The sequence below is a fragment of the Uloborus diversus genome, chromosome 1 (genome assembly GCF_026930045.1).
Source record: "Uloborus diversus isolate 005 chromosome 1, Udiv.v.3.1, whole genome shotgun sequence".
Taxonomy (NCBI): Eukaryota; Metazoa; Arthropoda; class Arachnida; order Araneae; family Uloboridae; genus Uloborus; species Uloborus diversus.
Window position 1 is genome coordinate 226,869,119 of NC_072731.1, and position 25,470 is coordinate 226,894,588.

The following is a 25,470-nucleotide window of genomic DNA, read 5'->3' on the forward strand; positions in this document are numbered from 1 at the left end:
TGCTCAATCTATCTCATTTACAATAAATGATATATGTACATCAATGTACAAAATAAGAACTCAAACTCAGTCAAACATTCTTCTTTATCATTTTCATTCTATTTAAATCCTTTCAGTTATAAAGAGAAAAGCCAAGACAAGCAGTACATGGGCTGATGGAAACAGGCATTGGTTCTACTTTTCATGGAAATCAGAAATAGTGACTTTAATTGTAAGTGTGTTTCAATACATTATGTGTGTGTGTACATCTATATGTATACCTATGCATTCCTGTCCATTTATAGCCAAGGCCGAAAGGGACCAAGTATATATTTAATTACAGCTTGAATTTCATTATAAAAAAGTAAATAATGTACAATAAAACGTGAAAGGTACTTAAAGCTGTTACATTCAAGCCATAAATTGACTATACGGGCTTCGCTATCAACAGACTTGACTGTATATATGTAATACACATGCACACGTATACACACACACACACACACATTTATATCCACACACACACATACATATATGTAAAAGCTTTGGACTTTTTTTGGGGCGTCCTTTCATCAATATTCTCATTTTTTGTATCCATTTGTTATCCATGAAATGCATGACAAGCTCAGAATTTAATTTGTATGTTTGGGTGTTACTATGTACTTATTACTATATAAATTTACCACACAGATTTAGGCATTTTATTTCTACTGGTAGTTTTCTCTTTTTTTTCTTCTGCTGTTTGGACATTATAAATTTTATGTTTTCCCTTAATTTTAAACATTTCTTATTTTATCTTCTGTAGTAGTGGACTTGCATGCTCGTTTCTTCCATGTCCATTCAAAATTTCTATCCTGTTTCTTTTGGTTTGGTTCAAGCAAATACCATTCGTCAAAATTAATGTTAATTTTTACTAGGTGTTGTTGTCATTGTCTTGTCCATTGGAATAGTGCAGTGGAACCAAACTGATCCAAAAGTATCCAAAACAGTATTAATGTTAATTTTTACTAGGTGTTGTTGTCATTGTCTTGTCCATTGGAATAGTGCAGTGGAACCAAACTGATCCAAAAGTATCCAAAACAGTTCCTGCCACATCTATAACTTCCAAGGAATAGATGAGTAGATATGGGGGGGGGGGGGGGCAGGATGGATCCTGAAGAGCTTTGCTAAAATGTTAGAGCAGTCAAAAATATGATTGGGAGAGAGTTCAATGTATGTGCAGTGAGCACTGCTCCTATAGCTTGGATGACTATTGGGATATATCCTTATTCCCTTGAAGTATTTGGTCTTCAGCCTGGCAATGGCTGTAGAGATAGTACAGTTACAGTTTAGGGCAGGGATGGAGTGCTTCTGGGAAGAAGCATGAAGCAGTCTTCGACTGGCTATTGCATCAGAATCAGTAAGCGTCACAGTGTTGGAAAGCTGACTACAGTCTCGGGCTTCTTTGGCGAGGACGTGAGCATTCTCATTGTCATCTATATCGACCTACACCGATATCCATTGAAGAATGCAAATCTAAAAAGTTCATCACGGAGGCTTAAGATAGGAAGAACGGGATTAGGATAGAAACGAAAGATTGGAAATTCCATTTTTCTGATAAAAATAGACAAAAGATAGGAAACAGTGCATAATTATTCAAATTAGATTCCCCCCCCCCCATTTTTTAAGCTTTTTTTAGTATTGGTGACTATAGCAGTTATAATATTTTGTGTCGTAGAATCACTGGTATATAAGTTACATGACACAGTCTTTTTCAAAATAAAAGATCTTTTTATTATTTGTTTTGCCTAGACTTTATTGTTCTTGAGGATTTTGCTCAATGCTTTTTTACTTTCCACTACTTGTTATGTATGGCTACAAAATAAATTACAATCATTTTTATTATCATTAAACATCTAATATAAAATATTTAAGAGATTCAGCACTTTTATATATTGTTTTTGCATATTAAGAGTCATGCTTTTCTCATGGTTATTTCTTCATTCATTCAGTGTCTTGTTAATTTTATTTATTTCCTTCTTTAAGTATTGCATTGCTTTGTATCATTTAATCTTTTTTGTACCATAAAATGTTCTTTTTTTATCACTTTACTGGATTGCTTCAGATCTTTTCATTAAACTTTTAAAATCTGATTGATGTTAAATGCTTCGCTGAAAAAGGTAGTTTGTGGGTTTAAAAAACGGCATCGTGGAAGTAAAAATTTAATATACAATATTAAAAAGCAAATTTGCAAAAATTTGAATACATGTTTTAGTGGAACTAGAAGCCCCTTTCTTCAGTGCAGTCAGCGCTGGATCTAGAAGGGAGCAAGCCGAGGCCCTTGCCCCAGGTGGCAATGGGGGGGGGGGGGGGCGGCAAATTTCACCTACTTCTGAGTTCTTTCAGTACAATTCAATATAAAAACTTAGAAGAGGATGGATAGAAGCGGCAGTTTCAAGTTTTTGCCCTGCTTCAGAAAAATTAATCCTGCAGTAATATGTGAGCTAATGGATGTAAATTTATTGATGTTGGTTGATCATTCCGCAAATGCTTTTGTCAATAGCTTCCTTTTTTTTTCTAAATTTGCGTTTTTACGTTGTTTACAGATTTACTTTGCAGCACGAAGATGTTTATTTGTTTTTTCTAGTTTTGTGTGTTTTTTAATCAAGCATTAAAATCTTATATCTTTAAACGAGCAATTCTTGTGGGTATATATATATTTCTTATCTCGGAAACGGCTCTAATGATTTGGATGAAATTTTGGATTTAATTGTAGTTTTGCATTCCAAGTTCATCTACATCAGTGTTTTTTCTGTAAAAACGCGATTTTTTACAAAAAACAATTTTTTAATATAAAGTCTAATTAAGCTATGCCTTGAAAAAAAAACTGAATTGACGCATCAGGCAGGCGATTTGCAACCATAACAATGAAAATTTGTCTCTTCTCGCTTTAAAATTTTATACTTGCTTAGGGTTGCCAGGCTTGGCTGATATTAGCCACTTTGACTAATTTCAATCATACTTGGCTAAAAACAAATTCAAAGGCATTATGTAAGTCGATGTAAGGCTTTTTTTTCTGCAAAACTATTGCTTGACCGCCTTATTTTATTTACTTATTTTCTCTTTTACACTTCAAACAGTTTTATGTTTTTTTTTTAATCATGCATCTAAATTCTATTTCGGAAAAACATATGTCTTGAGACTTTATATTTTGCTGTTATAATTTGTTGGAGTGGTTTGTGGATCATCGGTTTTTATGGATAGCATGCTATATGTCGCATTTTCTGGCTTTAAGTGACCAACTTCTAAAAGTACTTTTTCCAAATAAAAATTTCGATTGGGATAAAATCGTGAAAACTCTTTTGATAAATGACAGGAAAATTTTACAGTGGAAACAAAAATGTAACAGATAGTTTAGAGCAAAATGTTGATTTAATTGCATTCAGAATCTTTTTTGTTTGGTACTTTAATGTTATAAGAAGGTTGCGGCGCATTTTCAATCCAATTTTTCATATTTATTGTTGCCATGTTTGGTCTTACAAACTACTTTTTTGTCAATACCGTGTGTTAAATATTTATACGCAACCAGCTCAGAGATTCCCTTGGTGGATGTCTGTGAGAGAGAGGAGGTCTATATTTAGTAGTAGGCTTCTTGTAGCTGAAATGATTATAATGCTGATTAAGTGTTTACATGCATATCTCTCATTTCTCAGAAGCATATCCAACGACTGGCGAGAGCCTTAATATTTCGTTTACGTGATACTTTTCAAGTATATTTGAAAAAGTATCGAACCTTAGAAAAAAAACAAGCTGACAAAAATTAATTCTTTTAAAGCCGAGCGAGGCTCGGTCGTCTAGGTACTTATCTTAAATACTGAAATTTTCTCAAGTTGGCTGCCATGCTCTTTCATTCTTATTTGCATTTGAATTAGTTGATAAATGGTGCTATGAATTTTAATTTGTTTTGTAACTGTTGTAGGTTGATGGAGAAAATCATAATCCCTTTATTCAAGTGATTGGATCTTCCAGTGAAGTCTTTGAAGGATCTTCAAATGTTCTGTACATAGCTGGCTTACCAAAAAGTCTTTCACGCTCTGGAGAGTATTCTAATTTTCAGGGATGCATTTCAAGTATGTTTTGTATTTATAATGCAGTAGCTTAATATCTATTATTCCTTGTAAAACTGGAATATTTTTATGATGCACACATGCATAATCTTTTTTTGAAAGACGTTCCTCCCTCATTTTTAAAACATGAAGTAGAATCTAATGATTTCTTTTAACGATGTTGCATTTTACCATTTAATCAGTATAAACTGAAACTATTAGAAGCTATTTTCAATTAATGGTATGAACTAAAATAAATAGTTCATTTTTTAAAAAGCTTGTTATTGTTCAGAATATGTTAGGTGTATTTCTTTCCCAGTATGAAATATAAAAATTAGTACTAAAAGAACATTTCTCTATAAAAAAATTTCTATCTAAATAATATTAATTCTAAGTGAAGCTTTAAGTTCATCTTGAAATGAAGACAGCTTCAAAAATTGGTATTGCCATAAACATACGCTCACATTAGCAGAAAAATATTTTATGCAAAAGTATTTTATCTAAATATGTTTAGAGAGAAGTTTTCAAACTGAGCAATGACTATTTATAATACAGTCAAATCTTTTAAATTTGAAATTGTTTAACGTGAAATATTGCTTTATATGAAATATTAGTTTGGTCTTTCGAGTTAACAATTAGTTAATTATTTATTGGATAAAGTGAAATCTGGTATTGTGAAATAATTATCATGGTTCCGTGAAATTCAGGTTAACAAGGTTCGATTGTATACAAAAAAAAAATCTTTATTCACAAACTTAAGTTTTGAAACAGAGTATAAATGATCAGATGTCCTCTAAATTTCAGAAATAATTTCTCAGTTTTTACTATATTGCTTTCATTGTATGCATTTTAAATATTTTTTTTACCTTGTTTTAATGTAGCTGTTTAAATTTTTGTATTTATATATATACATATCTAGAGGTAACTGTGTGTATATATATATATATATATATACACACACACAGTTACCTCTTGATTACTCAAAATCCCAAGGGAACGGCTAAAACCTTTGAGCTATTGGAAGTCCCTCTCCCAATTTAGGAATAGAAAAAGAACAAAATCGAATTTTCGAAAAATTGCTTCGAGGTGCACACCCCCATGCTACAAACTAATTCTGTGCCACATTACATGAAAATGGGCCGAACGGTCAAGGCGCTATGCCCATCAGAGATCCTGACAGAGAGAGAACGAGACAGACAGAGATCCAGACTTTGAGCTTTATTATTAGTAAAGATGACCAAAAAGGTCTAAAAATAATTAACTGTGAAGGACTATTTAGGATAATTACTTTATCATTTGTAACATTGACTTGTAAAATTAATACGAGATTAGCTTGTGAGTATTTTTAAGATTGAAGCCGAAAAAGACTGTAGACAAAAGTTCTATAAAATGGAAAGTATATCTAAATATTGTTCAATTTTTTATTCTTCATTCAAAGTTATTTTTTCTAACTTAAATAAATCGTAAATATTTACATCTCGGAAGCGAAATGTTTCAATTTTATCTGTTTGTCATTTTTTATTACCCCTGTTTCAGGTTCATAATTAGTAGGCATTTATTCATAGCATTGAGAATAAACCATCCTATAAAATGCTCCAAAAATCAGTCAGAGGCATGTACCCATTTGAATACTAAAGACCTGGGGCGCGGGGGGGGGGGGGCATTCTGGTTGAACATTTCAGAAATCTGGCAAGCCTAGTTACAAAGCTTCAAGTCATTGTGAGTTTAATATATGTGTATATAATTTACTTATTCATACACATGAAATCGTGTACTTTTTGATTAAAATTTTGAGTGCCATGCATGAGTTTCACCCTAACTTGATGTTTATTTAATAGATGTTATGATTGAATTTGGAGACTTGGAACTCATGCCTCTTGAAACAGCATTTGGCTACAAGAAAGGTTCACTAGATCGCATTAAAATAGACGGAAGTGTCAATGAAAGGAAGTGTGCTTCATTTGCCCAGTTATCTCAGTTACTAGCAACATTGCCTTCAAACATACCCCCTGAAGTATAAAAAAATTTTCTCTTAGAATTTTATTACAAAAGAAAGTAAATGATTTTTTTACTTTTTAAATTTTTACTCCATGTCTATGATGAATATAAAGTAAAAGTATCACTCATAATGCTTTCTAGATTGAATTGCATGTGTTAGTGTTGTTTGATGAATTAAGTTAGATAATTTTTAAAAACTGTCTGTATGAAAAGATAGGAATATTCATAGTCCAAGAGTCAGCGATATTTTTTTGTGAGTCATATACTTTCGGCTGAAAATTTCCAAAATGCTTCCTTTAAAAGTGCAAAAGAAGCTAGTGAATGTCAGATGCAGTGCCATGAATGGGTTAAGTAGAAGTTTGAGTGCAAACATGTGAAAAAAAGAAAAAAAAAACTAAATATTTACTCCCGCCTGAAAATTTGTCAGTTAGTAGTTGATGTAAAACTAAAACAAAAGATAAACGTCAGCTGGCTAGGTAGCTGATCACATGAACTTGTAAAAAAGATATTTCCTTTCGCTCGGGAACTTAAGAGATATTAACTTATAAGTTAATTTTCTGAAAAAAGACCGTCAGCTGGCCGTACTCCAGTGGAAAGGTCGTCAGCTGATGTAGTGATACTTTCTATACGGAGTATCATTTCGATCATGTTTACTGTGTCAGCTGACGACCTTTCCACCGGTGTATAGTCAGCTGATGTTTTTTTTTTTAAATAAAAGCAACTTATAAACTAATATCTTTGAAGTTTACGAGCAAGAGGAAATGATTTTAATAAAATAAAAGAACACTAAATGGCGATTTTGAACTTGAAATAATGACTAAAATTCACAACTTTTGCACTTTGCAAGATTCTATTAATTGAAGAATAATTTATAAAATTGAATACACTGTTTACATTAACAATGAAATTAATCTTTCAAATATTATTTTATTATTTTATCATTATTTCAGGTCTAAAATTGCCATTCATTGTTGAATATTTTTTTAAAAATCATTTCCTCTTGCTCAAGAACATCAGAGATATTAGTTTAAAACGAGCTGATGTATGCATCACGTGGCGTCCTCTAACAAAAAGGTAATGATAATAGTACCTTGGAGTAAACAAACACTTTAAACATTTTCACCCCAAAGTTGGTCACGAATCGATGCATAAAAGCGGTTTACAGAGATTGATTTTCCCCAATATCAACAATTTTAACGTGATTCAATGGATAACTCTCTAAATATCTCCAAATTGAAACCATATTAAAAAAAAAAGACAAATTTCGCCAACTTGGTGAAATTTCCTCATGTTGGCGACAGAAACTTGGCAACCAAAAGCTTGGCGATACATCGGCAAGTGTTCCCCAAATTATAACACCACTTGCGTTTGCATTGACATTAGCATTTTTACCTCCTCCTAAAAAAGGTGTAAAAGTCCCCTTTTGGACATCCGAATACAACCACAAGGTGAGGTGCACAACTAGACCCCACTAGGAATCGACATACCAAATTTCAACTTTCTACGACACACCATTTTTGAGTTATGCGAGATAAGTATATACATACGTACATACATACATATGCACATACAGACGTTACGAGAAAACTCGTGGTAATTCACTCAAGGTCAAAATGGATAGTTCGGGCGTCCATATGTTTATAGGCAGAATATATGCATGTGCGGTAGATTCAAAAAAAAAAAAAACCCTCAGCATTCATTTGAGAGGGAGTTAAGATGGAAAATTAGGCCGAAATTTGAGGGACATTTTTTTCGCTAATATGATACTTCCTTTACTATGTAAAAGGAAGTAAAACCCGTCAGCTGGCTGTGCAACAGTGGAAAGGTAGTCAGCTGACACAGTAAACATGATTGAAATGGTGCTCCGTATACATGGTTTCACTACATCAGCTGACAACCTTTCCACCGGACTACAGCTAGCTGACATTTTTGTTTTCAAAAAATTAACTTATAAATTAATATTATAGTTAAGTTCCCAAATGAGACAAAATGATTATTATTTTTTTTTACAAATTCATGTGGCTAGCTGACGCATAATCCACCGTGACTCAGCCAGCTGACATTTGTTTTTTGTTTAGTTTTATGCCAATTACTTACTGACAAATTTTCAGGCGAAAGTAAATGATTATTTTTTTTCTTTTTTTCACATGTTTGCACTCAAACCACTACTTAATCCACTCATGGCACCACAGCTGACATTCACTAGCTTCTTTTACATGTTTAAAGGAAGCTTTTCTGAAGTTTTCAGCCGAGAGGAGATCGGTTTCAAAAAACTGTCGCTGGCTCTCGGACTATCAGGCCAGAATCTGCATACCCGCAGTGCGGGAGGCCCACATCCTTAAGGGGCCTCAACGGCCCGAGAAATTGAAGAAAAAAAACTTGGCACTAAGATTTATTAACATTGCAAATATTCATTGCTGGCCTCTGGGGAAGAGCACTACATCTTATGTTGCAAGGGTGCCCAAAATTTATAGAACTGGGCCTGGTTGTTTTTAATTTAAATCAGTTATAAATCAGAATTTTTAAAAATCTCATACATTAAATTGATATTTTCAGATACAGGGTCCAGAATGGTTCCCTGAACCACCAACTACAGCATTATATAAAAGCATGTTCGGAGATATGACAACAAAACCACTTGACAGCATTATAAGAGCAAGCAGTCGTAAGTTTCAACGTGTTTTAATTTTCATATTATTTACATATATTTTTCATACTGCATTTACGTTTCATTTTAACAAATCTTTTAAAATTTATGACCTCTCAGGTGTTGCAGCTGTAATGGGTGTGTTGCTTATTATTGTTGTATTAGCTTTGCTGTTCTATATCTATCGCATTCAACGTCGTCACAAGAGGGAAAGAATGGGTGATGAATATCACATCTATAAAAAGGGCAAAAGAAGACCTACTGGTGCTGCTGGAAGTCTAAAAGGTAAAGATCACACTCTCATGCATTAAAAGTTGCTGCACTTTGAAAAGAGAGAATAAGTATGAGCAGTGAAACCACAATAGCCCCCCAAATCTACGTTTTTCTGGCATTTAACGTCTTTTCATTGGGTCCCATTTTGCTGCTATGTGTTTAAGTAACAGAAATACGAAACGTAATTTTACGATTTGAGAAACATAAAATTGGCGTTTCATTGCATTTCCTTTTAGCTAGAAATATTTGAAGTTAATTTAGAACTATGGGGTAAACAATTAGTCTAAGAAACATGAATAAAGAGTGTTACTCATTCTCATCTCTTTCTAAAAGTCTTAGTGTGCTTCAACTCCAGTTAAAAATTAAATTCAAATTTCTTTTATAATGTTTTTAAAGAAATAAATACAGTAGCTATTTTTTTTAAATTGTAAAGTAAAAAATCTTGGATTGTGCTTAGCATTGTGAAAATACATAATTGGTTTTTAAAATTTTGCAAGTCCCCTCCTCCCAATAATGCATTTATTGGAGGGGCATAAGGCTGATTAAGACTAGGTATTGTTGAATTTAACAGTAATTTAAACATTATAGCCAAGATTTTAAAAAGATTAAGTTGACTATCGTCATGCTTGCTTCCTTTCTCAGATCATGCAGTTTTTTTTAAATTAATTAATTTTTTATTTTAGCAAAAATGCTTTGCTTTATTTTCTTAATTGATGTAGTATCTTCACGTTTTGCGAAAAATGCACCCATAGCGGAAACTCTGGTGCATGGTGACATACGGGGGTGAGGGTACAATTACTGAACTAATGCCATAAACTACTACAGTTGGCTCTCTGTTTAACGACTTTCAGGGGACCACAAAAAATTGTCCTTAAGTAGAAAGCGTCCTTAAATAGAATGCTTTTAACACTATAGTGGACCATCTGGGACCGTAAAAAGCCGTTGTTAAATAGAGCATCGTTAACTGAGAGCCAACTGTATATTTAAAACTATGAGTATTTTACAATGTTTATCTTACAAGATCCAAACACAGACTGGCAATTTTTACTCTGGAGCATGCACCAATCTTTCTGACGGTGGGTTATATTGTTGCTTTTTCTTATTAAATAAGCACAAAAGTACTAGTTGTAATATAAATTGTAAAATATTAGGTGAAAAACAAATTGAAGGATTATTGAAAAATGACCCAAATTGCATTAATTAAAGCATAGGAAAGAACTGGGGGCAGAGCCGTGTACAAGGGGAGGGTTTTAGGGGTTAAACCCCTCCCATTGGGGAAAAAATAAGAAAATAGATGAAGAATTGTGCATGCTTAACAATTAGCTTTAATGTTGAAATTTGTGTACAGAACTTTTTTTTAAAAAGCATTCTCTTTGAAGTTGCCTGGCAACTTGCGACTGTCTTCTCTTAATCAACTAAAATCATATTTCGGAAAAACAGAGATGGAGGAATGGTTGAATAAGCTGTCAATACACGTTTAATATTGCTTCTCATAAGGGGTTTTGATCTGGGGCGTGTCACAAAAAGCGATGAGTGCTGCTGCTCTGTAGATGCATAGTAATTAGGTTTGTTTATGTAATTTACATCTGCATCGAAACTCTTCCTATTTAGTTTGCTAAGCATTATCTTAGAATATTAAAACCTGAAAACATGTCATAAAAGAATTTGTGAAATTTTCTCAGTATTTGTTGCAATATATTGCACATTAAACAGATAATAGGTCGGAATCTAAACAAGCAGTAAAATGGATAAATACTGAATTTTTCTTGCGCAACCAGAAATTTCCTTCTGGGAGGTGGGGTTCATAGCAATCCTTACATGTATGTACAATACAACCTCATTTATCCGGACTAGATGGGACCAAAGGCAATCCTAAAAAACGAAAATCCTGATAATAATCAATAATATTCTTAAATATGCAGACTTATCTTTTATTGCACCAAAAAACAATGCTTTCTAACAAAACTATATCATACCGTTTTTTCTCAATTACTTCATCAGTTATAATTCAGCTGCAACAGCATTGGGCTGACATCCAAAGTATATCATATTGTTTGCTAAATTAGTACTATACTTTATTGTATGTCCCTTGCAGGAATAGTATGCTTGATCGAAATGAAACCGAGTATTTGTCGATTTAAACTTCCCTTCTTGAAATCATAATTTTAAATGATTATTTACGTAAATATATTTTTTCTACAAATTTGATCCGGATAAACAGGGGCTGGATAAATGAGGTTCTGATGTGTATAAAATATATTAATAGAATAGGTAGTATATAACTTAAAATCTAATCTTCTGCAGATTTGAACCATCCCCCCTGCCCTCTGAACTGCTAAGCCCCTCATTGTGACCATTAAACAAATGTTTTGCACCCCCCCCCCCCCAAAAAAAATATTTTGAAATGACAGGCCTGCAAAAACCCCTCCCTTTATGGAATCCTGGACACGGGCCTGACTGGGGGAATGACGCAAACGAATAGAAATAAAGAGTTACAGAGACTATATACACTGATGAGTCCAGTCCCTTTTTATTGAGTTATCAAGAAGATTGCTAATTGTTCTCGCTTTCTTATCAGAGGTTGTAAGGGAACAAACTATTTTCTTTTTGATTGACCCACCAGTCGCATGGCCGTTTTCCTTGAATATTTAATTTAAAAATAATAATACAAACTTCATTTTTTTATTGATTTGATTTGAACCCCTGCATCCAACCAACACACATGAAATCAAAATCAGTAATACCAAGAACAAAAATTTTTTTAACAAATTTTATTTTCGTGACAATATTAATAATAAATTAAAAACTTATAAAATATTATTTCTGATATTGCAAGTACTGTTTTAGGACCTCTTTTTTCATGTGGGACTTAGGGCAGCTGTGACTCTGCCATTGTGGTAGAAGTTCTGATGTTATTTAACATGTTTGTCTTACGCTTGAAATAAATGCATCAACTAAATTTTTATTCACATTTAAATACATTTTAGTTTTTAATCTGCAATAAAATGTCTTCTTTAACTTCAAATAAGGTCACATTTTTTTAACCTGTTGTATTTTTCGTAACATTTAACTTTTGTGTTGTGTTAGCAGATAAATTTAAAATAATCTGTCCTTTTCCCTTTTTGTTGTAAAAATTTAATTTTTCATAGATTTTTTGCAAAAACACTAATCTTATGAGGAATTTTTAATAAAAAACTTCTCCCATAGCAGTCAGCTTTTCTCCTGAAGAAGATGAAAGAATTGGTGACTATTCATCAGATATGCATCCAATGGTTCCTCTCCCCTCTTCACCACCAGCTTATTCACCTCCTGCTTCCATGAGCTTCATGAAGATGCCTTTCAGGACTGAAGCCAATGGCAAAGATGTCAGATTCAGTGCAGGTAATATAGAATATATTATCTTAAATGGTACAATGGTACTTGCGTTGTTGCAGGAACTTTTGCCAGATCTTCTTCATCAACATTTATTTCACCTTTAATGTTCTCTTAATCCACACAGTTGAGCTGTAGTTTAAGTTTTCTTCTTTACTAACTCAGGCAATGCAAGTAATTGCAGCAAGTCCAACAGCGACATAAAGGAACTAGAATTATCATTGCTTTCCTTTATTGGCTGAGTGCAGACCACAAAATAAAAAAAAAAAAAAAAACAGAATGGGTGAATGTTTGAGAGCTTAGGTTTTAGATTGTACTTTTTTTGTAATAACATAATTTTCAGTTTTTAATGCTTACTTTTTTTTTGCTGCATTTTTGTGAGGGTGTGTTTTGAGTATTTTTTGAAACTTTAGATTTGGTCTCATCAGATATGAATGGATATGTCTGAATTCATGCGTATAAGTGCATTAGTTATTAATTATTATTCTCATTTGTTGCAGATATCAATTCCATCGAGATGCCACCACTCCGCTCCACTTCCTCACAAGAACTGGAATGGGATCCAGCTGGAGCACAGTTAGTTAGCACTGTTAGTATCATGTAATAGTTGCCTTCTCTTCCTGTGTGTCATATTGTTAATGCTTGTTTTAAAAAAGAATTTTTTTTTAAAACTGCTTTGAAAGTGTTTTGCAGTATTTAAAAACTTTTCACCATTGAAGAGAGTGCCATGAGATGGATATTAATTTTTTGACCTTTTAAAGCATTATTAATTATTACCGATTTTTACTAGAGACGTACCGAGTACTCGGCCTTTCACTACTCGGCCGAGTTCCAAGTACCAATTATGTTTTAAGAAGAACCATCGACACACATGTGATGAATTTTGAACTTATTGGAATAGTAGTGTAGACCTCCTTGTCCATATAACAGTTTTTAAAACTAAACTCCTGCTGAAATTTAATTACGCATTGTATAAACAATTTTGTTTGTGTCTAAAATTTTACAAAAAAATTATTTTTAAAATTAAACATGAATAAAAGGCACAATTAATCAAGTTGGAATTAAAACAAATTACAGTAAAATCCCTCTAATGCGGACACTAACAGGACAATTTTTTTTGTCCGCAATAGAGAGGTGTCCGCAGGACAGGGGTTTAAGAATGTTATTTGCATTGGAACTGGGGAATTAAAAATTGTCCGCATAAGAGGGGTGTCTGCCTTTGAGGGGTGTACATTAGGAGGGGTTTCACTGTATACCGATCAATTATTGTTCTAGTCCGCCAAACATAAATAATTTTTAAAAGCAGATAAAACAAATATGCAGGAACACTGCAGACACGTGTTTCTTCTCCCCACCCCATCCCGGTTACAAGGAACGTCTTTTTCAGTGCATAACATGTGAGCTAAAGAATATAAAGACATTCTACAAAGAAATCCGACTTTTGTCGGATGCTTTTAAATCCATGAGCTCCCATTTTGTGCATTGAAAAAGGAATTTCTTGTAACGTCAAAACACATGTCTGCAGTGTTCCTGCACTGTGCTTTTAACGTTGTTTTATTTCCTTTTATTTGTTAAGCAAAGGTATTTTTATATTTTTTATAACTAATTTTTGTTTGTAGCAAAAATCCATTTTATTCCATTGAAGCATTACAAACTTCATTATTCTCAAAATTTAGATTTGACTTATAAATTTTAATTGTAAATGATTGTAGGATATAATGTTTGCTCTTTTTTTATAAATTTTAGTATCTGTCTCGGACAATATTTAATTTTTTGCAACTACTCGGTATTGGCCGAGTATCTGATCAGAATTTGGCCGAGTACCGAGTACTCGGCAAATTGGTCGAGTACCGAGTAGTTACAGAGTACTCGGTACGTCTCTAATTTTTACCCAATAAACTTTTTAACACTCACAGAATCACATTTCCTCAGTAAATGTTTAAATTGGAACCACAACGGTTGGGGCAAACCTAACCTGTAAGCATCATATAGGCTATGCAGATCCTAATCATAGCATTATGACAATGCCAGGTTAGGTTTTCCCAAACTAGAGATTGTTTCTGTCTTTAAATTATCATAGCTTATGATTTTCCACCCTGACCACAAGCAAACTGAACTTTAATAGGATGACTAATCCTTGATATTTTTGAACAAAAATAGCATCTCCCCAAATCTTCCATTTCAAGGATCCTCCTAGTTTTTTATTCAACAAATATTAATTGAATGATTGATAATTATGAATTTTTATTAATTTCAAACATCCCCTACTTCTGGGTTTAATGTTTTTAATTTCAGTTAATCTTATGTTAAATGTCCCCCCCCTCTTTTTTTTTGAGGACTATCTCTAAATTCAAATGAATTTTGAATCAAAGATACTTTTTAAGAAATCAAATGCTTGGATAAAAATTCATTTCTTTGATTGATGAAATCTATATTTTAACATTCATGCCAAAAAAATTGTCTTATTGTCAATAATAGCTTTAAATTTCAAATATCGAAAATTATTTTCAGGCTCTAGATGATATGGAAACTGATGAAGCTGAAAATAATGGAGAAAGAGAAAGTGAAGATGAGGATGGTCCTCTCCCAGAGCTAAAAAATCAATTTGCTCCATTGGCATCGGTCAGTGAAGTCACCATCAACAGATTGAGCCAAACATTTGCATAACTTTAGCGCTGAAAAAATTCCCATTTCATTGTGATAGAACATGAATATCTCGTTAAAAAACGAGCTAATAACAGTTTTTTTTTCTGAACTTTGTGTAGTTACAATGTGCTTTTATCAATTTTTGTTATCATTAGTTGGCAAACTTTTTTTCTTGTCATGTGGAGATATTTTCACTGAAGTTCCTAGATGCATTTTATCTGTTCATTTTGTTTAACTATAAGTTCTTAACCAAATTTATAACAATTTTAATCATCCCCTCCCCCTCCTATTTGAAAATACATTTGGCTACACCGTTGATATTCTATTTAAATATTTATTTAAAGATGCATGTAACATCTGTTGAAAGCATCAGCCTCATCTTATTATATTGTAAATACTGTTACTTAAACTGAATCAAATTTGCAACCCTTTTGTTTTTCCTATTAAATGCAGATAGCAATTCCATTAAAATTTAATGTATCACTAAACGACTTCCTCAAATTGTACATTTTCCTGTTGTAAAGCAAGAATTAATATTTTTTTATTAGCCTGCTCATCCATGCTAAATTACAAAAAATAACTCGTTTTTCACTCAATTTTAGATTGTAACCTTTTTCTGTATCAATCCATTATATATTTTAGAAATAATTTTATGATGCTAATATGTTCCACATTTTCAGTTATCCATTAGTATTTTTTCTAAATATATTGGCAATGTGCAATAACTGCTTTAGAAAGAACATATAAATTTATGCTGGTGTAATGTGCTATTATTCCAAATATACTTCATGTTTGTAAATAAGCATATTCTTTTAGAAAATCAATGATTAAAAAAAAAAAAAAAAAAAAAACACCTCAGTATTGATTATCAACTTTCATTTTTTGTGATATACTTAACATTCCTATCTCAGAGTTAGGCATTTTCATCTGCGCACGACATGTGAATCCCATTGCAGTTGTTTTCAGCATGAAATCCAGTTTTTATTCAGTAAAATTATTCACTTGTTTATTTTAAGCTTCATTTTATTTTAAAACACAATGTAGACCAGACACGAGAATTGTCCTGGTTTTTCTTGTCAAATGACCATTTAAAAGCATAACCATGTACTTCTCTCGTATTTTTTGTCAATTTCTTTTCAGGTGGAAGAGTTTGTAAACCCTTGATTGAATAGTCCCTGATCATTTTCACAACGTTATCATCATAATATGTCCATTCACAGTTTATCAGTCCACAATGTGTTAATGCTCAATATTGCACTTTAACCAGTCTACATATGAGGAATTCAATACATAATTTTTATCTGAAAGCTATGGTGACAAACAGGGTGTCAATGAAAAAAAAAACCTTTTTTAACCTAAGTCCCATAACCGCTCTCAAATTCAAATTTCACTAGTTTGCCTTTTCCCTTATTAGTGAAACCTACCTTTCTTCCTTATTTTTTAATTTGTTCCAAAGGTTTATTCTCATTTGGTTATTTGAACCTACTCATTAGTCTCTCTCGTTACTCAAACTCTGAATTCAATTTTTTAGTAATCGCCAGTAGACTCGTAAGTTTTAGACACTTTTTTAAAAATTATTAGTATCCTTTTTATCCAAGACTTCTGCTAAAATTAGCTGTGAAAAAAGTATTAGTTAACGAGGTCTGTTACTAGTTGTATGCCTTTTAATTTAAAACAGAATAAAGAAAACTTAACATTTCTTTGTCGATTAATTGTTTAAAAAAAATTTAAAATATAGATCAATAAAACAAAATACATTTTTAAAAATACTTATCAAGCAAAAACAAAATGATTTCTGAGATAAATACTGCATTGAAGCATCAGAATGAATTTTTATTGCAAATAAAGATGGATGAGGGTCATTCCATAGTGACTAACGTAACATTCGCACCTGATTTTCAAACTCTTTTTACTTACACCGGGAGTAAAAATAAATGTGTTTTGGTTTAATATGCATATTTAAAATGTAAAAGGTGACTATTTTTCATTTCTATCAAGAATTTTAAGCAAAATAAGCGATGGCAGGTGTTTTTTCACCAAAAAAGGCATCGTGACTAACGTAACATTTTTGCAACCGTGAGAGACAATGCTTATGTTACGAGGCAAATTTTTCTGAAACTTACGCAGACATTTAAAATTGGCCGATACACTTGTAAGAGGTAAACAATCTATTTTTTAAATTGTACTACAGGTTTGTTAGAGATGAATCTTTTTTGGCCCTAAATGGTACTTTTCCGAAAAACTGTGTGTGACTAACGTAACGTGACTAACGTAACCATCGAATAACAAGCAATGAATGCATATAAAAAACTTTTTATAATTAATTTCTTGCTCTTATATTACTTTTAAACTTTTTAGAAACCTTCTCTGTGTTGTATTATGGTTCTTTCTTTACTTCTTTTCTATATTAGTGTAAGAAATTGAAAAGAAGGATTCAGTTTAATTAACTCAATTTGAATGTGCGAAAAAAAAAGTAAACAAATAAAAAAAACTGCTTTTACAAACTGATTAACATCATTCTTGGGCTAATTAAATCCTAAATATAATTCTTTTAAAAAATTAACTTTTTGCAAGTTGGTAGTTTCACTGAATTCTAGTATTCTGCTGATATACTAGTTATCGTCATAAGAAACTCCGTAGTACTTTTTAATGGCATATTATTTTTTAAGGTTTACTGATTCATCCAACGAATAGTGTTGTGCATCCTTTTGAATTAAAATGTAATGTTGAAAAAAAAAATATTCGAACGTTTTTGCAGAATGCATTTTAATTCCAGATATCACCGCAAATGTTTGAATTTCTAAATGATCATTCTTGCATTTTCTGAAATATATGGCAGCAGTGCTTGTTGTCACTGTATCATGTAACATTTTCAAATATTTTCCAACGAACAGCCGTTACTTCATTTTAATAATAGGTGGCGATGTATTTTCTAAAATATAGAGACGTTCTTTTTGTTTAAGACTGTATTTCTATTATCTTAATTCTGAAGCTTGGATTCTTGTGTTAAATGCACATTCAGTAGAGTACTCATTTTGCTTTACTCACCTTTTTTCTTTTTTAATAATTCTTTAAATTGGAAGTATCTTTATAAAGACCTTTAAAAAAGTATTTTTCTAAGTAAACAGAAGGTCTACAATGTAATATTACAGGTATTTTTCACCGGTTATATTTTTAATCAATGTAGAATGCCTACATATTCAAATTTGTTTATGAAAATGTACATTAAATTAAATAAGTTTTAAATATTAGCAGTCATTTTTAAAATGTTACGTTAGTCACGTGCAAACTGTTACGTTAGTCACAGCTCAAATGTTACGTTAGTCACACTAATTACTTTATATCTACTGATACTAAAATAAATATTTTGCACTTTTTAAGTAGATATGACACAGATGTAAGAAGATAAAAAGTTCTGTTTGGTTCAATCATCTGGTTTAGTTTTTAAGCAGAAAATAGTACATTTTCATGACTAACGTAACGTCAATATTTTCAGTGAAATAACCAAACTAATTAAAATAATTATCTTATAATGCATGCAAAAAGAACTGTCAATTTTATTGGGCCAACATCTAATCATTTAGAATAAACATAGTTCTTTTAAAAATTTGCAAACATTTTTACATTACATAAGAAAACGTAGACGCATGTTTTTTGCATATGCTAAGCCTTTTCTACAACCTCGCACGTTTAGAGCCAGAAGAAAAACACCGAATGAAATTTTTGCGAACTGTTACTGGATTTATGTACAAGAAAGTATGCTGAATGAAGTGATAGGTCACAATTAAGGCTTTGTGGTAAAAAAATTTTTGAGGTTAAGGTTGACATTTCTATGGAATGACCCATGACTGTCTGCATTTCAGATACCAGCTGTATATATTAAGAATATATAGTTCAAGTTATTTTATTTAAAAAATCCAATTTTTAATATGAATCAGATTTTTATTGAAAAAAAAATCAATTTCAATATATATTTTTTTCTTTAACTGTTATTTGGTATTTTTCCAATATAACATTGCCCAATTTGTTGATTTTCTCCTATTTTACATGTTTATAGTGTATTACTATGCCACCTATATTAAATTTTATTTAAATCATATATATTTCACTCAACACCATTTTTATAACACACTGTGAAAATATTTTGCTGAAATAATGCAACTTGGAATATATTTTTGTAAGTTTTTAAAATATAGATTTCAAATTTAGGTATTTTTCAAGATGTAAATTAATTAATAATTGAACGTTTCAGGTCTCTTAACTCTGTTTTTTTTAATTAAAAAAATCCTTTTATAACTCTCTGATGACAAATGAAACAAATAATTAGTACTTGAACTTAAATAATTTTGTATCATTTTTTAAAAATTTTAAGTAAATATATATTTCAACAATAAAACTTATCTTTGATTATAAGTATACTTAATGTGGTTATTTAATGCATAAAAAATTAGAGAAATGTATATAATCATTTCATTGAGCTCATAATCATTAGTTGAAAAAAAAACATTTTAACCAATCAACTTAAATTAAAATGCTTCAATTATTTAGTAAATATAATTATGGTAGAACCTTTTTTTTTTTTTACTTTTTTAAAATTTTGATTTTGTCTAAATAAATTTGATTTTTCAATGAACAATGTGCATACAGATTCTTAAAGCAAAAAAATTATTTCCAACCCCCCCCCCCCCCCCCTTTTTGAACTTATGTCTTGTACATGATTTAATCATGGGTGCAAGTTTGGTGATGTGTTCAAGACGGAAAATATTTTCAGCTCCCCCCCCCCCCCCTCCGCCCGCATGCGGGCTTAAGGAAAAATTTGTATGTATAAATATTGCAGATTTTAACAATGCCAGTTTTGGAATCTGTTTGATTTAAATTTTAAGCCTTAAAATTGTAATTTTTAAGTGCTTTGACATCATAATTGCAAAAACTCTAAAATCCGGCAATAAGGGGAGGGGGGGGGGTCTGGGGGCTCTCCCCCAGAAATTTTTTCAAATTGAAGTCCAAAAAACGCTGTGGTAGGCCATTTTGGTAAAGTTCAGGGAAAGGAGGGGTTCAGGGACTCTTACATCAATTATTTCAAACTGATAGTCCCAAAATCATAATATTGGGCAACCTTCAAAAAATATTAAAGAAAGAGGGGGGGGGGGAGACGCTATGGGCTTTTCCGAAATCGAAGATTTAAAAACGAAATTGTAATTTAAATTTCATAACGTTTATACGCTTTTTGAATGCACTATTGAAGGGATGGATTTCAGGAACCCTTCTTCGGCAATATTTCGAAATTGAAGTTTCAAAAACGCAATTTTAGACGATGTTGGATAATGTAAGGGGTAAAAAGCGTTTGCAGCCCCCCACCATTAGTTTTTTGCCGATCCTAAACATTTTTGTTGTAGCAATAAAATCGCTTAGGATATAAGATTTTCACTTTTGCAACATAAATCAGTTCTGATTCGAAAGTCTACCCAAGGTAGCGACAACAAACTAGAAAAGAAGGAAAGGTGGGGGAAGGGTAAGGCCGACTAATGATAATGAACTGTCACCATTCCCCCACAGTCTTCATTTGAAAAAGAATTCTTTTATAAGATAGCAGCGATTTTTTATTACTAATTTCACCACCAACAGCAGGTGGTGAAATTAGTAATAAAAAATCGCTTCAGTGAAGCAGATATATTTTTTAAATAAGGTACCCTTTCCAACATTCATTAATTAAAAAAAGAAATAGGGGAACTGAATCCTAACTCCAGGCAGGGTTCCCGAATCGCATCCCTCTTAAGGCACTCAAATATAGCCTAAAGTGGCGCTTTAAATATTTCAGCATCAAAGAATTTTCGGAAGAGAACTCCCGAACCCCTTCCTCTGAGTTCACCACAAATGTCCTAAATTTCAATTTTTAAGGCTTCACTTTCTAAATTGTTTTGTAGGAATAGCACCCCTCTTACCTATAAACATGACTTATGACCGCCTAAAAATTTTAATACTTTAATTTTGGAAACTTTTTGAAAAAATCTTCCTACACCCTTCCCCCTTAAGTCATCCAAAGATAGCCCAAAACAAAGAACTTAAAATTTCAGAAACTAAAATGTTTCGGGCTGGGGGTGCGGAATACCCCCCCCCCCTCTCATTGTGTTTACTAAACGCTGTGTAAGTTTTTGTTTAAGATTTATTTTCCTATTGAGAGAGCAACTCCCTTCCAAACATTGCCAAAGACAACCCAAAGTTTTAAGACTTCAATTTCGAAAATGTTTCGAGAAAGACCCCTGAATTCCCTAATTCTTAACTCACTCAAAAATAGCGAAAATAGCATTTCAATACTTCAGGGAGAGAGACCCCCCCCCCCCCCCCCCCCCCCCCCCCGAACTCTTTCCTCTAAGTTCATTAAATTTTACTAAAATTTGCGGTTTCCCCTTTTCATCACCGAAGATTTAAGAATTTAAATTCTGAAACGTATTGAGAGAAAGCCTTTGAATTCCCTCTTCTTAAGTCTTCCAAAGATTACCTAAAGCTGAGTTCTGAATACTTCAGCTTTGAATATTTTTTGGGAAAGGAGAACCCCGAACCCCAAGACGGTTTAAAGTTGCACTTTTAAGACTCCATTTTCGGAATTTCGCCTAAAGAGAGCCCCCTCCCTCCCTCTTGACATTGCCAAAGACAGCCTAAAAGATTTAAGACTTCAATTACAAACAGTTTTCGGGAGAGGGTCGCAAAATGCCCTTTAACTTAAGTCATTTAAGTATAGCCTCAAATAGTTTTTAATACATCAGCTACAAAACATTTTCATGTTAGAACACCAAAACCATCTCTTAAATTCACCAAAGATTGCATAAATTAGTGTTTTTAAGACTCCAGTCTTCGATTCTTTTTTAAAACCCACTTTTATATCATTAGAGACAGCCTAAAACTTTTTGACTTTTAAATTTTTAAGAGTTTGCACTGGAGAAATATCAAACCACTCCTAGCTTCAAAAATATTTTAATTCAGTTTTTCGATATTTTTTACTGTAACCTGTGAGTAACCCCACAACCCCCTAGATTGTCCAAGATATCAACGTTTTAAGACCTTAGTATCGTGGGTTAATTTGCGGACAGATTACCCTCTTTGCATGAGCAGCCAATTTTTCGCAAACATCGTGCTGCCGTTATTTTTCTCCTTTCCTTTCCTCTCCCCTCCCCCCCCACCCATATTTCCATTCTAGCGAGTGTTCGAATCGATGACATTAGAATTTAATGATTCCTCAAGTCATTGTCAAAAATGCAGGAACGGTTTGCCCATCGGTGTTTCCAACCAGCTAGAAAATCCCCCCCCCCTCGATTATTTCCAAAATTCCCATTTTCATTAAAATCTTCAAAATCTTGATAAGTTTCTGTTTTACATGGTATGTGGACGCCCTTTACATGTGGCGAAAATATTTCATCTTGTCAGCAATCACTTCCTCAATCAGTGATGCAGATTCAACTCTTAAGACATTTTAAGAGCGTACATAATTTTCATTTATGCGTGTCAAGTTTGCAAAAAAAAAAAAAAACACAAATGAAAAAAACGAAAGGATGATCGAAAATAGCATGAGAAAAAGGCTAAATTTTCAATTAGAACCGATTGCTTCGTAAAATTAGGGAGAATAACGAGCAACTCCTCGGTCTGCAATGCAGCGAGTTGGAAATAAAGCTATACCTAAAAAAAGTCAAACGGCGCGAGCCCAAAAGCACGTTGCAAACAAAACAAGCACATGGCGGAAAACCGAGAGAATGTCCGATGTAAATTCGTGGTTATGGAACGGGTCCAGTAATATTAAAGCATATTTTTCAAACACTCAATTTTTCTTTTTTCATTCAAAATTAAAAGAAAGTCATTGAATTTCTTTTCCCGTCCCGACCTCCGTCTCGGAAATTTTGTCAAGACGGAAATTCGTCCTGAGACGGAAGGTCTTGCACCCATGGATTTAATGCATAACACATCTTATTTAATTCTTAAATATAACTGGAAGCATACATGTGCTGCATTTGGGAATTTACTAGCCTTTGTCCTGTATAAAATCATTCACTGGCTATTTTATGTTAAAATTTATGTACAACTCCTTTAATGCTTTATAAATACTGTGTAATTTTATTACTACTTGGTAAAAAAATGTAATATCTATTTTATTCTAAGATTAAAAAAAAAAAAAAGAAAAGAAAAGAAAACATTTAGCAAGTGTAATACAGTAAAACCTCGCTACAAAGATATTTTGGGAATCAAAGAAATATATTTGTTGTGGAGGATATATTGTTATATCGAAAGGCCTACATATATTGGGAATACAATAGGGATTTTTTTTTATTTTAATATTATAGTATATGCACTACCCCAGGCATAAATGTATTTGGATAATTCTCCAAAACCCTAACAATATTATGTCCCAGGAGAATAACTCAAGGATTGTTTGGCCTAGAATTTTTTTCCTTTCTTTTTTTGATAGTTAAAAAATAAGTTTTCTGATGTTATTTTATCTCTATTAAAATAATAACTCATTTTTTTTCGTAACCGGAAATTCACTCTTTTTTCGTTCTCCATTCGTTTCTCAAATATCTTAAATTACTTTAAAATGTTATATCAACATTCCACAAATTTGATTTGTGATACTAAATTAAGTATACTTAAAGGTATAAAATAATATCTTTGAACTAAATTTATTTATTTAAATAATCAAAGTCTTAGGAATGACTTCAATTATTATAGATTTGAAAAAGGAATTTTTAATTTGTTGTACTACAACCCTGATTATTATCACCATTTTTAATAATTCTTACAGAGGCGAAAAGAATAAGTATACAATAAGCAGTAGGTCTTCTCATGTCGGGGAAAAAAGTTCAAAAGCATTGGTGCAAGTTTGGTGATGTGTTCAAGACGGAAAATATTTTGAGCCCCCCCCCCCCCCCCCCCCCCCCCAAATGCCTGCTTTAGGAAATTTTTATGAGTATAAGTATTTTAGAGTTGAACAATGGCAGTTTTGGAATCTGTGTTTATTCTGAATTTTAAGCCTTTGTCTTTTCTAACAACATGGACCCAGTTTAAATTGTAATATTTAAGCATTTTGATATCGTAGTCCAAAATTCTAAAACCGCCAATAACGGGGGGCCTGGGGGATCTCCCCCAGAAATATTTTTTAAATTGAAGTTTAAAAAACGTAATGGTAGGCCATTTTGGTAAAGTTCAGGGAAAGGAGAGGTTCAGGGACTCTCTTACATCAAACTGTTAGTCCCAAAATCACAATATTGGGCGATCTTCAAAAATATTGCAGAAAGAATGAGGGGTATGGGGGCGCTGGTTCTCCGAAATTGAAGCTTTGAAGATTTTGAAATTGTAGCTTTAAAAACGAAATTGTACTCCAATTTTCATAACATTTACACGCTTTTTTGAATGCATTTGAAGGGATAGAGTTCAAGAACTCTCCTTTGGCAATATTTCGAAGGTTGAAGTTCCAGAAACGCAATATTAAGCGATGTTGGATGATGTTAAGGGTAAAGCGTTCGGGGCTCCCGCCATTAGTTATTTGCCGATCGTCAAACACACTTTACGTCTACCCAAGATAGCGTGAACAAACTAGAAAACAAGGAAAGGTGGGGGAAGAGTATGGGCGATTATGGTAAAGGGAATTCTTTCATAAGATAGCATGTAGTAAATTTAGCAATAAAAAAACAGCTGTAGGGAAGTAGATATATTTTTAAAAACGAGAAACACTATCCAATATTCATTATTTAAAAAAAAACAATAGGGGACCTGATTCCTCACCCCAGGGAGGGTCCATGAATCATATCCCTGAAAAGGATACTAAAGAAGTGTTTTAAATATTTCAGCATCAAAAACATTTCAGGAGAGAATTACCGACACCCCTTCCTCTAAGTTCAACACAAACGCCCTTAATTTGAGTTTTTAAGGCTTCAGTTTCTGAATTTTTTCAAAGAACAGTACCACCTTTACCTATATACATGACTTATAACTGCCTAAAAGTTTTAATGCTTTAATTTTGGAAACTTTTTGACAGAAGCTCTCGACTCCCTTCCCACTTACGTCATCCAATAATAGCGCAGGGTTCGTACACTCCTTCAAAACTCCTCCAATACTCCTTCATTCAGGAATTTTCTAAAAGGGCCCTTCAAACTCCTTCATTTTGGTTTAAACTCCTTCTTTTTTAGTTCAAGACTACATAATTTTCCTCTGTGACAGTGATTTAAAATACTTCAATCGACAATTTAAACATCGTCACAAAGGGCAAAGGTATAATTACAATTTTGACGTAGTAATTTCGTACATTTTATTTTTTTCATAAAGATGTGATTTACAAATTGAGCATAGAAGTCGTAAAGTTGAAAGTGAAAACATTATTAGATGACTAAGACATTTCATAAGTGAAGTGAAACATGCTTAAATGGTGCTTGGTTATTTTTTCAAGTTTTATGATTATTGCTTTTCTCTCACTTTCAGCAGAAAAAT

The 25,470-nt window shown here is 32.5% G+C and overlaps 1 protein-coding gene across 1 annotated transcript in view; it reads left to right on the forward strand.

Annotated features, from left to right (window-relative positions):
- Positions 1-16,855, forward strand: part of LOC129225404 (axotactin-like) — a 92,571-nt gene extending 75,716 nt beyond the window's left edge. The window contains exons 26-33 of the mRNA XM_054859917.1: positions 117-211; positions 3,938-4,088; positions 5,903-6,078; positions 8,619-8,727; positions 8,830-8,994; positions 12,190-12,363; positions 12,855-12,943; positions 14,866-16,855. Of these exons, the coding sequence (XP_054715892.1) occupies positions 117-211; positions 3,938-4,088; positions 5,903-6,078; positions 8,619-8,727; positions 8,830-8,994; positions 12,190-12,363; positions 12,855-12,943; positions 14,866-15,021 (1,115 nt within the window). The 3' untranslated portion in view covers positions 15,022-16,855. The remainder of the gene's footprint in view (positions 1-116; positions 212-3,937; positions 4,089-5,902; positions 6,079-8,618; positions 8,728-8,829; positions 8,995-12,189; positions 12,364-12,854; positions 12,944-14,865) is intronic.
- Positions 16,856-25,470: the final 8,615 nt, after the last annotated feature.